Source organism: Mirounga angustirostris, unplaced genomic scaffold (assembly GCF_029215605.1).
Source record: "Mirounga angustirostris isolate CCGP_5_RB_7025 unplaced genomic scaffold, mMirAng1.0.hap1 SCAF_12, whole genome shotgun sequence".
Classification (NCBI taxonomy): domain Eukaryota; kingdom Metazoa; phylum Chordata; class Mammalia; order Carnivora; family Phocidae; genus Mirounga; species Mirounga angustirostris.
The window spans coordinates 52898175-52912698 of record NW_026991720.1 but is presented as its reverse complement, the minus strand read 5'-3'; the positions used below and the strand labels follow the sequence as shown (position 1 = coordinate 52912698).

Genomic DNA, 14524 nt, shown 5'->3' with positions numbered 1-14524 from the left:
AGCCATTTCTATATTTTGTTAACTGGCTTAGAAGATAAACACGTAAGAAAAAGTCATTCATTTGTGAAGTGACTTCTTACGAGAAAATACAATTCAGAAACAGGACTGAAAATATGACAACCCACACTCTACCGTCTTGATAATTATTACCATGACTTCTGAGTTACTATTTCCATTCAGGTCATTCTGCGTAAATCCTTCAAATTCTTCGGTCTCTGAGTCAGTGTCCTCTATAAAAATTCTTCTTAGCTCTTCCGTGAAGTATTTGGAACGGAAACGTACATCTTGCTAAATTAAAAACACACAAATGTCATAAACAAAGAAGAACAGAGGTGACCGGGGGCTAAGGGGACAGTGAAGAGTTGTTTAATGGGGAGCTTCTACACTTAAAAGATGGTAAAGTGGTAAATTTTATGCTACGTATATTTTACCACAATAACCAAACACACACACACAGACACATCTTTCTACAGATTACAGAAACAGAACAATTGAACAATTTGAAACCATCAGACAACTGCACCGTTTCTAGAAATCAGCACAGCCACAGGCTCAGCTGCCTCTGTGACTGGTGCGCACGGGCGGAATTCGGTTCCTCCCGCCAGGGCCGGCCATCAGGAAGGTCTGCTCTCACACAGAAGCGGACACACACGGGAAGGAGCCAGAAGGAGAAACCCTGGCTCCCTGCCACAGGCTGGCCCTCCTTCCTAGCAGCTACCCAAAGCTGTCTCCTCCAAGTCCGTGGCATACCTCCCGCCTGCCTCCCAGACACAGCAAGTTCCTGTGCAGGAAAGGGCCAGAGCAGGGGTGGATAGGAGCACCACCCCCCAACCCCCACCAGCCTCCAGGAGAGCCTCTCCTGCGGGAGGTGGGAGGCCAGCAACCACAGACAGGTAGCAAGTGAGCAGAAGCAAAGATGCTCTAGGACGCTTAAAAAGGAAAGACATTTTCAAATGACGTTTTCTGTCTTTTGAACCAATAAAAGGCAAGAAACTGGGCTCTCTAAATGGCTCTCTTGAAAGAAAGGAGGGAACAGACAGATCCGCAGTACAGAAAGGAGACCCGCAGACCGGCCTCCTCCAAGCTGGCAGCCAGGGCTGGAGTCCGTGTCCCCAGTTGCCTCTGATGTCTCTTCCTCCCGCACCCGATATAGCAATGACCCCTCATCACAGCACATGTGGCTGGAGAATCTTTATCTCCCCCATTGCCTCTCCCTGACTTTAATTATATACTTCGTCAAGCTCAGATCATTTCTGGAGAAAAATAGATATAATAGATGAGTAGGAAAATTTACAGGGGGATAGAGAAAGAAATGTCTATATCCAGCATTTTTTTTTTAAGCTTAAATGTCTCCTATGAATTATTATGGGTAATTGGAGTGAGTGTGCTTGGAGCTAAATTACTTTGTTCCTTTGTTGATAGCTGTGGTGCAGCTGCTTGAAAAAAAAAATACACACACAAAAGGGAAGTTTCTTTAAAGTGAAATTCAAATGGTGTCTAAGGAAGACCAAAGTCAACACTGCTGCATACTATGTGCAAGTTCATGCAGCTTCTCTTGGCTGGTTAACATGGATCATGAATGTGTGGGGTCAGGGTGGAGAAGCAATAGGCCTGGGCTGATTTTTAAGGAAGACTGGTGCATAGCTCGTTGTCACGAAAACCCACCACAAACCTGCCACCTCCAAGGGCAGGAAACATCTGGCTCATGGAGCCCTGAGCTGGCCCCTGCAGGTGGCTCTAGGGCACTTGGGGGTCTATGTGTACATTTCATCATATACCCGTTGTCCCTGCCTAGGGCCCAGAGAGAACAAGTCACATCTTAAAGCAGCAAGTTCCAACCTTCCGGTCCTCTGGCTCACTTTACCCGTTGAGCTGGCCTCACAGGGAAGTGGTCAGCCTGGGAGAAATCAGGATCTTTGGTGACCAGATCGAACCCAAAAACAACTTAGCCACAGTCCTAAACCCCTGCTTTTCTTCTCCTCATTCCACAAGCTATAAAAACTGTTTTGGGGGTACCTGGGTGGCAGAGTCAGTTAAATGTCCGACTCTCGATCTCAGGTCTTAATCTCAGGATCGTGAGTTCAAGCCCCACTTGGGGCTCCACACTGTGCATGGAGCCGACTTAAAACACAAAAACAAAAAATTGTTTTTTTTTTTTTTTAAAGATTTTATTTATTTATTCATGAGAGACAGAGAGAGAGAGAGAGAGAGGCAGAGGGAGAAGCAGGCTCCCAAGGAGCAGGGAGCCCGATGTGGGACTCGATCCCAGGACCCTGGGATCATGACCTGAGCCGAAGGCAGACGCTTAACCATCTGAGCCACCCAGGCGCCCCCCAAAATTGTTCTTAATGTGAGTCTGTATAAAACAAAATATCCACTCCATGGTCTCACTGCAATCTTGGTTACAACCCTCACATAGCAGTTTGCTCTCCGGAATTTGTGATCCTTTAAAGTCAGTAGCAGGCGATATGCTCTGGCCCTGGGTTCCCTGTATCTATCTCCCAGGATCGAGAACGTAAGCAAATAATAGATGAGAAGCGGAGCTAACAGAGTGGTTACACTTTTTATTTTGAAGCTCATGGGACATGAAGAAACCGACTAGAAAATGATGGTGAGCTGAACCAGTTAGACCAGCATTCCCATCTCAATTCCACCCTGTGGGGACTCATTCACTAATGGGTGCTGAACGCACGGAACATGAGGAAAGGGAAACACGAGTAAGCAGTCCAACCCAGGAAAGCTGGAAAGCATCGTTCATGTACAAGACACCTCCTCCCACTGAGGAGGTAATGGTTTACTGGGGCAGTTCGACAGAGGTGAGGATCAGTGTTGTAAGGGAGACAGAGGGAGGGAGGGAGGGAGGAAGGAAATCCAGGAAAAATTCAGGCAGCAGCAGCATTTGAACTGGATCTGAACAGGGGCAGACTCTAGAAAAATGAGGAGAGGACACACAAGCAGAACGAACAGCAGGGACCAGCGCCTACAGCAGGAGGAACGGCGTACAAGGAGGGTGTCCATGCAGCTTCTGGCCCCCCGCAGCATAGGGGAGCAGTGACAGGGACAAGGCTGCCGAGTCATGCTCCCAGATTTCAAACATTCCGGCCTGGACACTTCTCAGACGTGGGGGCTTAGACAAGTCACCCTGCTGCCCTGAGCGGCAGTTCCATCCCCTGTGAAACTGTCCCGGGCGAGCTGTACAAAAGCACACGGTCACAGGCCATCTCGGGCACACTGGCGTCACCTCCTCGGCAGGGGGAGCAGGGCAGGCCTGACTGCATGGAACGAGCAGTGCTCAGAGCAGCAAAAGCAGCTGCTCTGGCTTTTTTGTTTTAGACTTTGGTATCTGAGTACAGTCAACACGCAGTGCTACGTTAGTTTCGGGGTACAACACAGTGTTTCACCTTCTCTAGACCTCATGCTGCGCTCACTAGCCTAGCTGCCATCAGTCGCCATCCGACTCGGCTCCAGTATCATCGCCTATAACCCCTGCGCTGCGCCTTATTTGCTCGGTCACTGGAAGCCTGCCCCCCACTCCCCTCCCCCATCTTGCCCATCTCCCTCCCCCTCTCCCTGCTGGCAACCATCAGCTTGTTCTCTGTATTTATAAGTCTGATTCTGCTTTTTGCTTATTTATTTTATTTTTTAGATTCCACATGAGTGAAGTCCTATGGTATTTGTCGTTCTCACTCTGACTTACTTCACTGAGCATAACATCCTCTAGGTCCATCGTGTTGCTGCAAATGGCAAAAACCTCCTTTTTATGGCTGCATAATATTCCACTGTACACATCCTCAGCGATTCCTTATCCATTCTTCTATTGATGGACACTTAGGTTGCTCCCCTCTCTAATCATCAGGAAAATGCAAATCAAAACCACAATGAGGTATCACCTTACACCTGTCAGAATGGCTAAGCTCAAGTGTTGGTGAAGATGTGGAGAAAGAAATGGGAGAAAAAGGTGCTCATGTGCTACTGGTGGGAAGACAATTGGGGCAGCCACTGTGGAAAACAGCAGGGAGGTTCCTCAAAAAAATAAAAATAGAACTACCCTATGATGCAGTAATTTCACTACTGGGTATTTACTCCCCCTCCCCCCAAAAAACCGTAATTTGACACCCATATGTTTACTGCAGCATTACATTTACAACAGCCAAGATATGGAAGCTGCTTTGTTTCCAGAGAGAGGAAGAGACCAGGGGGAGTGGAAGCAGGTGGCTGGCGGGGCAAATGAGACAGCACGTAAAGTGCAGACCACAGAGACCAGGGAGGCCCCTGAACCCGGGGGGGGGGGCGCGGGGGGCAAGACCCGCTCGCAGAGAGGCCAGAACACACACAGACAGCCACGTGATCAAGTGGGTACTTCCCTATATCATTTATTGCTTCTCCTCCTGCACCCGCCCAGTCGAAGCAAGGTGGGTTTAATTTACAGTCTTTTAAGAGAGGCTACGGTCCAGGGAGAATGAAGAATTTTGAGAGTCACAACGAACGCAGAAGAAAATGCCACCGAAGCCTAGCAATTTTGACTGGCCGTGCTCCCGCTAAGACACAACAGAAACCTCCAGGAAACCAGCTCTCAGAGAAATGTAACTTGTGTTTGCCAGAGATCCAAGTAATCCAAGAAAGAATAACGCCCTCCCTGGCAATTCCAAGAGTGAGATGCCCAGAGAATCACGCTCCAAGAGCACGGGGACACGACTGGCTCACGGCAACCACGCGCTCCTGCACAGCACTGTGGGGTGGCCCACAGCTGTGCGGGCCCCCAGCCCTCTCCTGCCGGCCAAGCAGGAACACTCTGAATGCAGCCTCGGCACAGTCTGCAGCCCCGAGGTTGCAAAGAAAATGGATCTGATCATGTGAGGCCCCATTTAAAAATATATATATATATCATACGCAGAAAGGGCTTAAACAGTCAAAGTGATCTAGGTACTCTTACTGGTTCTTGAAACATGAAGGCAAAACGCTTATAAAATACATGCTCGACAGTTAAGCGCTATCACCAATCTCAGACCAAATTCAAATAAAAGAATATCCGAACCAAGATCCAGGCTTCCAGAAGACTGTGCCTTCCATGAAAGGAAGCATCCGTACCTGTTTCCCTGACTCCAGTGAGTCGAAACTATCACAGCTCTCCTCTGATGAGAGGGTTTCCATGGGAACATCATCTCGGAAACCGACAAACTCTTCATCATCACTGGGGGCGTTAAAGATGTCAGCCACTTCTTTAGGGATCTGTTTTGGATTCAAAAAATGAAGGATCAAACCAGGGGCTGTTATCATCACTTAGGGAAATTTTCTAGAGAGCAGGAGGAATTAGCATCTCCTAGCTCTATCGATCTGCCGAGGTCGCCCCGAAGAGTCCAGTAACCCCAGAGCAAAACGTGCTTCAGCTGATTCCTCACGGCAACAAATGAAGGTGGGGGAGGGAAAGACAAGACAGTTTTCAAACTCTAGAGATATATCCTATCTTACAAACAATATCAAGGCCATACCTAGACAGAAGCCATGTGTGATCTCTTCACAAAAAATAAAGAAACAGTCTTCCGTTTCTGACAAACCAATGATCTATTTTTCTCCTACAGTGGATTTGTCTTTTAATTGTCATCTATGTCAAAATAAGGTATTACTAAGCTCCCTCTTTTCTTCCTTTCCACCTATAGCTCTTTAATTTTTCTGTTCATTGTCATCTGCTGATTCAGACATGGAAATTCACACAATGAAATAAGTAGCTTTTTTGTTCCTTGTCTATATTCTCAATCGAGTAGTTTCAGAATTCCAGGAGAATTTAAACACATATATTATAGGCAGGTATTTCGAGAATGTTGTCAGCACACTTCATCTAACAAGTATGTATCTGTTCAGAGTTCATTTCCATATAATGACTACCTATTTGTTCCCAACTCTTCATTTTGAAAAAGTTCAAACCCAGAGTAAGGTGAAAGAATGGTACAAACATCTATATATTCTTCAAGGGGAGCCCCCATGTGTCACCACATTTGCTTTCTGTCTCTTTCAACAAACATCTAGTGGAACCATAGGCATTTGTTAGTATTTCAGCTTCTGACCTAGAGAAACAGTCACTTGGTATGAGTCAACTTAATCCATGTGTGTTTTTTTTTTTAAAAGATTTTATTTATTTGAGAGAGAGCACAAGCAGGGGGAGGGGCAAAGGGGAGAGGTAGAAGCAGACTCCCCACTGAGCAGGGAGCCCCATGTGGGGCTCGATCCGAGGACCCTGAGGATCATGACCTGAGCCGAAGGCAGCACTTAACCAACTGAGCCACCCAGGCGCCCCAACCTGTGTATATTTAAAGTAAACGGCAGACATCATACTAATTCACCCTAAAATACCTTAGCACACATCTCCTGAAGATAAAAAGAGTCTCCTAGAGCCATAAAACTACAATCATATCTAAAATAATTAACAATTCAATAATATCATTTACTACAAGTTCATATTTAAATGTCTGCAACTGGGGGTGCCTGGGTGGCTCAGTCGTTAAGCGTCTGCCTTCGGCTCAGGTCATTATCTCAGGGTCCTGGGATCGAGCCCCACATCGGGCTCCCTGCTTGGCGGGAAGCCTGCTTCTCCCTCTCCCACTCCCCCTGCTTGTGTTCTCTCTCTTGCTGTGCCTCTGTCAAATAAATAAATAAAATCTTTAATAAATAAATAAATAAATAAATAAATAAATAAATAAATAAATGTCTGCAACTGTCCCCAAAATGTCTTTAATAACTTTTGGGGGACAAAGGGGATCCATTCAAGCAAAGATCATGCATTATATTTGGTTTTTTTTTTAATGACACTATTTTTTGTTGCTTTTCATAACACTGACATCATTTAAATAGCCCAAGACAACAGCCTTATCAAATGTCATACATTCTGAACTTATCTGATTGGTTCCTGATACATTTAAGTGAAATATTTTTGGCAACAATTCTATACAGATGACATGCACTTCTCAATGCAATGCATAAAGAGGCATAAAATATCAGATTATCCCCTATTAGTGTTTTTTAACATAATTATGTAATTTTTCAAACAATCCTACATAGGACAGTATAATGAACACACACGGACTTTGGAGCACTTCTGTGCCCATGGCTAATCTTGTTCCGTCTGTATCCCGAACCAACTGCCCTCCTTCCAAATTATTTTGAAGCAAATGAAGATACAGTATCATTTCACCCTGTATCATCAGCAAATACACAGTCTACTTGTATCATGATTTGAATAAGATCCATATGTTGGTCAATAGGTCTCTAAAGTCTTTTTTCATATGTCCTCTTTTTCCTTTGACAAAACGATAACTACTTCATAGGTAGTACTACATTCTTAGAAAGCAAATGTCTCGCTGTCACTGGTTTTTAGTGGTGATGCTCTCTGATCAACAAGTTAAGGTGGGATGTGTCATATTTCTCCTTAGCAAAAATAAATTTTCCCCTTTGTATTTAGTAAGAAGTATGGAGGGTGATACTTGACATTCTATGACTATCCTTCCCCCTGATCGATAACAATTCACTCACAGTGGTTTCGGCATCCATTCACAGCTCTTACCTGAATCAACGATTACACGTTAGAGGTTGCAAATGGTCATTTTCAAATTCTATCCATTCTACATATATTTGCTGGCATTCTTCTATAACACAATATTCTCTCTCTCTTGCTGTCTCTCCCTTTCTCTGCATCTCTCGCTCCCATGTAGATTCACGGAATTTTTTTTATTCCACATGCTATAATCCATTACTGTCACCATTTTTTCTGATGCTCAAATTGTCCTAAATTTGGCCACTGGGAGCTCCTTCAAGCCAGTTTCTGTGTCCTTTTGACACAACGCTAACAGTCTCTGGGCACCTCTTTGCTTCCCGGCACAAGTGTACCAAGTGTACCAAGCTAGCCTTCTACTTCACCTGCCCCAGCCCTTGGATCAGCCACTTCCCCAAGGTGCACAGGCATTCAGAAATCAGATGTGATATGACCTCACTGATACGAGGAATTCTTACTCTCAGGAAACAAACTGAGGGTTGCTGGAGTGGTGGGGGGTGGGAGGGATGGGGTGACTGGGTGATAGACACTGGGGAGGGTATGTGCTATGGTGAGCGCTGTGAATTGTGTAAGACTGCTGAATCACAGACCTGTACCTCTGAAACAAATAATACATTGTATGTTAAGAAAAAAAAAGAAAAGAAGATAACAGGAGAGGAAGAATGAAGGGGGAGAAATCGGAGGGGGAGACGAACCATGAGAGACGATGGACTCTGAAAAACAAACTGAGGGTTCTAGAGGGGAGGGGGTTGGGAGGATGGGTTAGCCTGGTGATGGGTATTAAAGAGGGCACATTCTGCATGGAGCACTGGGTGTTATGCACAAACAATGAATCATGGAACACTACATCAAAAACTAATGATGTAATGTATGGTGATTAACATAACAATAAAAATTTTTTTTAAAAGATCAGATGTGAGGACTCGGTATGCTCCTTGCTAGTTAAGTATCATTATTTCTCGGCTCTTTGGACAGAGTAAGTATCTTTTAAATGTCTTAAATCACACATTCACGGTGACACCTTGAATTCAAATCCAAAATGGCAGGATTCTTCCTCACCTCCCTCAATCCCACATTATTTCCCTTCCCCCTACAATGAAAGCTCCAACTCTCAGTATTTCTCATACACTTACCCATTTGCTTTATCTACAATACATACAAAACAGTTTCAAACTTCTACCACCAACACCACTACCAACAATAGCCATCAACAACAATCAAGTGTAAGATTTCTTTGTAGTTCTTTCTATCCTTGGGATATAGTCCCACTATTTCCTAGATCTTTGCCCTGAGATAACCTGACAATCACTATTCGTGGGGATGCAAAGGTACTTTACATTTCACATTTCATCACATGAATATTAAAGAGATGCCTTCACGGGTTGAGATTTTAATATAATAATTTTTACTGCTACACGACTTTTTTTTTTTTTTTTTTTTTTAGAGAGAGGAAGGGGAGGGGTAGAGGGAGAGAGAGAATCTTAAGCAGGCTCCATCTCACGACCCTGAGATCATGACCTGAGCCGAAACGAAGAGTTGAACGGTGAACTGACTGAGCCACCCAGGCGCCTCGACTGCAACAAGACATTTTTATGTGAAACTGGCATTTAGAATTATTACCACAGTCACTCTGCCCTTGTGGAACCCTCGGGGTTCCCCAGACCACACCGTGTGGGCACTAGCATACACAGTAACGTTTAAGTCACTTTAATTCTTTGAATTTTTTTCTGTGCATTGAATTAATTTTACAGTTGGGTTCATTTAAGAAATCACTAATCTCTAATATTATTTTTATCATGATTTTAATGCTTCTTGTTTAAAAAATGATTAGAAAGTCAATGGTTCAATCAAAGGAAGTCTAACATTTGGTTTACAGAGAACACAAATCCAGAAACTGAATATGCCAAGGTTAATGGTGTCAGAGGGTTAGCACACTTTCCCACCATCTAAAGAAATCACCCCTTGGGACTAAGGGGCAGACACAGAAGTAGAGTTCCAGTAACAGTAACAACACCACCAACAAAAAAAAACCCATCCCATTTATGCTGAGAAGCTCCTAACAAAGCCTGAAATGGTTCTTGGGAGAAAAATGAAACTTTTCATAAGGAGGTAAATTTAAATAGTATTTGGCACCTCTTATCTTTTCAAAGATACTTTTTAGTTGTTTCGTCATGAAACCAACACACCCAGATAACACTGGTAACAAGAGAAACACAGATGATACTTATCACAGTGTAAGTGTGTTACACTTTACGTAACAGCCCCCGAGGTCCGTCCCTGCCGGGGCAGTGAGAGACACCGGCCGGGACTGGCTTCCGTCGTCGCCTTTTTGACCTAGCCCCATTCCACGAACCAGAAAGCTCCACTGGCCCAGAAGTTTGTTTTACCCTAAAGAGGTTAAAGGAGGAGCAGCATGCCCTGTCATGATTTAATGGAAGCACCTGGAAGGAATGGAGGCTGGTAATGTGAAGGAACTACTTCCAGCAGCATTTGCATCAGCCTGGGTACGGCTGCAGCGAAGCCTGTGTCGTCCCCCCCGACACCTCCCAATCCTCCCTACTCATCTAGGACTTCTGCATCTGCTCCAGAGTCTGCTCCACAGGTACCACGAGGGGGGCTGGAATTACCAATGAGGAACAAAAGGCAAGAACACACTCTGAGAAAAGCAAAAACCAGTACGCATCCTCGGGGCATGCAGGGCTGGGTTTCTGGCTGCCTAACTTCACAAGGCGTTAAGAGAAGAGTTTCAGTCACAAGCTCCAAGATTTAGCAAAAATCTCCGTAAGATATTCAAGTGTCTTCATTGCAAGACACTGTTTAACAGAGTTGACAAAGAAATCAGGATTTCTATGCAAGGCACCTGCTAAAAGATTCATGGGAACACCCTTCTAACGTGTGAGCAGTTCAGCAATATCATAATACATTAGGCCCAAGGAGTTGTCATTTCCCTGTTCAGATCACCAGGGATTCACTGGGTAGCCGCATTGTGTAGACAGAGAGTGCAACAGACTTTTTTCTCCGAAGCCCATGCTCCGTTTGATTGCAACCCCAATCATGACACTCACAAAATACTACTACTACTACTACTAATAATAATAATAATTAAAGTAACTGAAAAGAAAGTATTAAAAACTGCCAACCAGTACATTTACATATAGTAGTCAAACCTGCACATTAAGATAACTGCAATCTAGCTAACCAAAAAGAAATCAAGAAAATTCCCTTCTGAAAGTGAAAAGATTAATGATTCAAAATTTTTTGAAGTACATATATTTATTCTATTTCTTTCCTATACACTCGCCACATCTGTCCCCTCAGTCCTTGCTGGGATAACAATGTATCACCAAGAGTCAAGTGGGGGCTGGGAGCCAAATCCCCTACAAGGGCACAGGAACGAGGATGGAGTTCCCAGCACCTAACACGGGGCCTGGCCTAAAGCAGGTTATCAATAATCCATGCTGAAGGTATCGACATGCATCTGCCCTTGTCATCCGTTTCCTAGGGAAGGTGCACAGGGTGAAAAGGTGCACTCTATGCCATTCCTATACAAGAGGAATTAAAGATTTTCCCCCAGACCATCTACGTACAAAGTAGTCCCATTCACAGCTCCTCCTTCGGAAAGGACTGCAGATCACGTGCAAGCCCTAAACATGACCTCAGAGCTCATCTCAAACAAAGATGCAGGCTCAGCAGTTCTGGGGGCTGAAGAGGAGGGTGGTAAGGCAGCAGCTCAGGGTAAGACACCATGGGCCGAGGCTCATTGGTGAGCTGAAGACACAGGTCCAGAAGGCGCAGCCACTCTCCAGGGCAGTAGACCACTGCCATGCAGAAACGGGGGTCCCGTGTGCTGCACCTTCAGACCCCCGTCCTCCCCCCGCTCCCCAGGGAAGCCAGGAATCCTGGTCTTGCTGAGAAATCTCCCAGTCGTGTAACATCAGCCTCTAAGGTAAAAAGCAAACGTCCCCAGGCTGGACCTCACACTTGTTCAGGGAAAGAGCTCAGCAGCATTCGTGGTGCTTCTTGGAACACCAAGGACATTTTAAATGCAAACTTTCAAATATTACCAACAGTCTATCTACTAGCGTCTGGTATGAATAGCAGTGGACACTGGAGTGCTAAGATAACGAAGTAAAAAGAAAAACTTCACATTAAAAAGAGCACGGCCCACCCTCTTCCCCTACAACAAGGCAGCTGAGCGGTGGGGTGGTGGCGGCGGCCTTGCGGACACAGCGAGGCAGATCCCTGTGAAGACCCTGACGGGCGAGACCAGCACCCCGAGGCCAAGCCCAGGGACACCGCTGAGAACGTCAGAGACAAGATCCAAGGCAGGGAGGGCACCCGCATGACCAGCAGCGTCCGATTTCAGCAGCTGAACAGCTGCAGGAGGCCCGCCCTCTCTCAGCGCACAGTATCCAGAAAGAGCGCGCCCTGCGCTCAGCATCCCTGAGCCTCCCTCGGCCAGCTGGCCCAGAAAGCAACGGCCACAGATGACCCGCCGCCGAGCGCTCTGCTCACCTGCACCCCTTCAGGAAGTGCACCACGCCAACAACTGCGCCCTGAGAAGGTCACACGAGGCCCCGCCACTGGCTCCCACTTTGCCCCAAGGCCCTGGCACCTCAATCAAGTCTCCCTTTCACCGACTGGAGCAGAAAAATTAACTAATTAAAAAACTGCCCTTCCCTTGTTCACAACAGCACAATTTCCAACAGCCACAAAGGGGAAGCCACCCAAGTGTCCATCAGTGGAAGAACGGACAAAATTCAGAGACACGTATGATGACGTATTATTCAGCCTTAGGAAGGAAATTCTAAAACTATCGAATCCTGATACTAGTATGTTACAGGTCAATTATACCTCCACAAAATTAACATAAACAAAAGAACTAGTCTGAAACAGTCTGTCGGGTGGGGCGGGGGAGAGCCTGAGATTGCACAGTTGTAGGAAGTTCCCTGGTGACACACAGAGAACACTCGCTCACACAGAGCACAGAGGTGCGGGCCCATTTTCTGTTCCTGTCCCGTGGGGTGTGCCCTTTCCTACGCGATGCCAGCTATCCACGGGCCTATCTCAACCTCCTAAACGGACAGTTAACTCTCACAGCAGACTCTTGAGCTCTCTGCCATCTTTCTCACCATACCACCCCCTCCAGCACCAAGAACAGTGTCTTGTGTACTTAGAGGTATTTAATTAATATCTGATTAACTGATGAGCAGCGTCAACTAATTCAAAAAGAAAAGGTGAGAGATCCTGTCACATGCCATAACGTGAATGAATCTTGAGGACGTTATGCTAGGTGAAATAAGCCAGTCACAAAAAGACAAATACTATGATTCCACTCACATGAGATATCTCATGTGAGCAGTTGAAGTCACAGACACAGGAAGTAGAAGGGAGGCTGCCAGGGGTGAGGGAGGGGAGAGGTACAGAGTTTCAGTTTTACAAAATGAAAACCTTCTGGAGATCGCTTGCCCAACAATTTACGGTTGACAACAATTTAAATGTGTTCAACGCTACTTATTAAAAGGATAAATTTTTATATTATGTGTACCTTACCACAATTTTTTAAAATTCAGCAATAAAAGACCAACTTTAGAAGATAATTTGGGGCGCCTGGGTGGCTCAGTCATTAAGTGTCTGCCTTCAGCTCAGGTCATGGTCCCAGGGTCCTGGGATCGAGCCCTGCATCGGGTTCCCTGCTCAGCAGGAGGCCTGCTTCTCCCTCTCCCCCTGCTTGTGTTCCCTCTCTTACTGTCTCTCTGTGTTAAATAAATAAAATCTTAAAAAAAAAAAAAAGAATTTAAAACTGCCGGGAAAATCATCCTTTCTTTAAATTTTTTATTTAAATTCAAGTTAGTTAACACAGTGTATTATTAGCTTCAGGGGTAGAATTCAGTGACTCATCAATTGTATATGATACCCAGTGCTCATTATATCAAGGGCCCTCCTTAATGTCCATCACCCTAACAGTTATCCCATTCCCCCACCCACCTCCCCTCCAGCAACCCTCAGTTTGTTCTCTAGAGTTAAGTGTCTCTTATGGTTTGCCTCCCTCTCTGTTTTTGTCTTATTTTTCCTTCCCTTCCCCTATGTTCATCGGTTTTGTTTCTTAAATTCCACGTATGAGTGAAATCATACAGTATTTGTCTTTCTCTGATGGCCTTATTTCGCTTAGCATAATACCCTCTAGTTCCATCCACGTCATTGCAAATGACAAGACTTCATTCTTTTTGATGGTTGAGTAATATTCCATTGTATGTATTATAACACATCTTTATCCATTCATCTGTTGATGGAGTTCTGGGCTCTTTCCATATTTTGGCTGTTGTGGACATTGCTGCTATAAACAAATATGGGATTTATTCCTGGGATACAGGTGGTTCAACATCCGCAAATCAATGTGATACACTACATTAATAAAAGAAAAGGACAAGAACCATATGATTCTCTCAAAAGATGCAGAAAAAGCATCTGACCAAGTACAGCATCCTTTCCTGATTAAAATTCTTCACAGTGTAGGGATAAAGAGAACATATCTCAGTATCATAAAAGCCATCTATGAAAAGTCCATAGCAAATATAATACTCAATGGGGAAAAACTGAGAGCTTTCCCCCTAAGGTCAGGCACTCTCACCACTGCTGTTCAACACAGTACTGAAAGTCCTAGCCTCAGCAGTCAGACAACAAAAAGAAATGAAAGGCATCCAAATTGGCAAAAAAGAAGTCAAACTTTCACTCTTCGCAGATGACATGATACTCTGTGGAAAACCCAAAAGACTCCACCAAAAAATTGCTAGAACTCATACAGGAATTCAGCAAAGTTGCAGGATATAAAGTCAACGCACAGAAGTCTACTGCATTTATATACACTAACAAAGAAAATCTTCCCTCCTTAAATGAACGCAATCTGTTCCCAAACTCCCAGAGCAAGTCTAGACCTCCATCCACTTCTTGTGCTACCAGCACTTGAGGGGCATGTGGTTT

The 14524-nt window shown here is 45.0% G+C and overlaps 1 protein-coding gene across 4 annotated transcripts in view; it reads right to left on the bottom strand.

Annotated features, from left to right (window-relative positions):
- The window catches only part of CDCA7L (cell division cycle associated 7 like), a 172066-nt gene that overhangs the window by 9282 nt on the left and 148260 nt on the right, over positions 1 to 14524 (bottom strand). For 3 of the 4 annotated variants that reach the window (XM_064575181.1, XM_045864590.3, XM_045864589.3), the window contains exons 2-3: positions 5089 to 5229; positions 151 to 288 (exon numbers count right to left, since the gene is read on the bottom strand). In XM_064575181.1, the coding sequence (XP_064431251.1) occupies positions 151 to 288; positions 5089 to 5151 (201 nt within the window). In that variant the 5' untranslated portion in view covers positions 5152 to 5229. The remainder of the gene's footprint in view (positions 1 to 150; positions 289 to 5088; positions 5230 to 14524) is intronic. The other variant, XM_045864592.3, reaches the window with a different exon arrangement.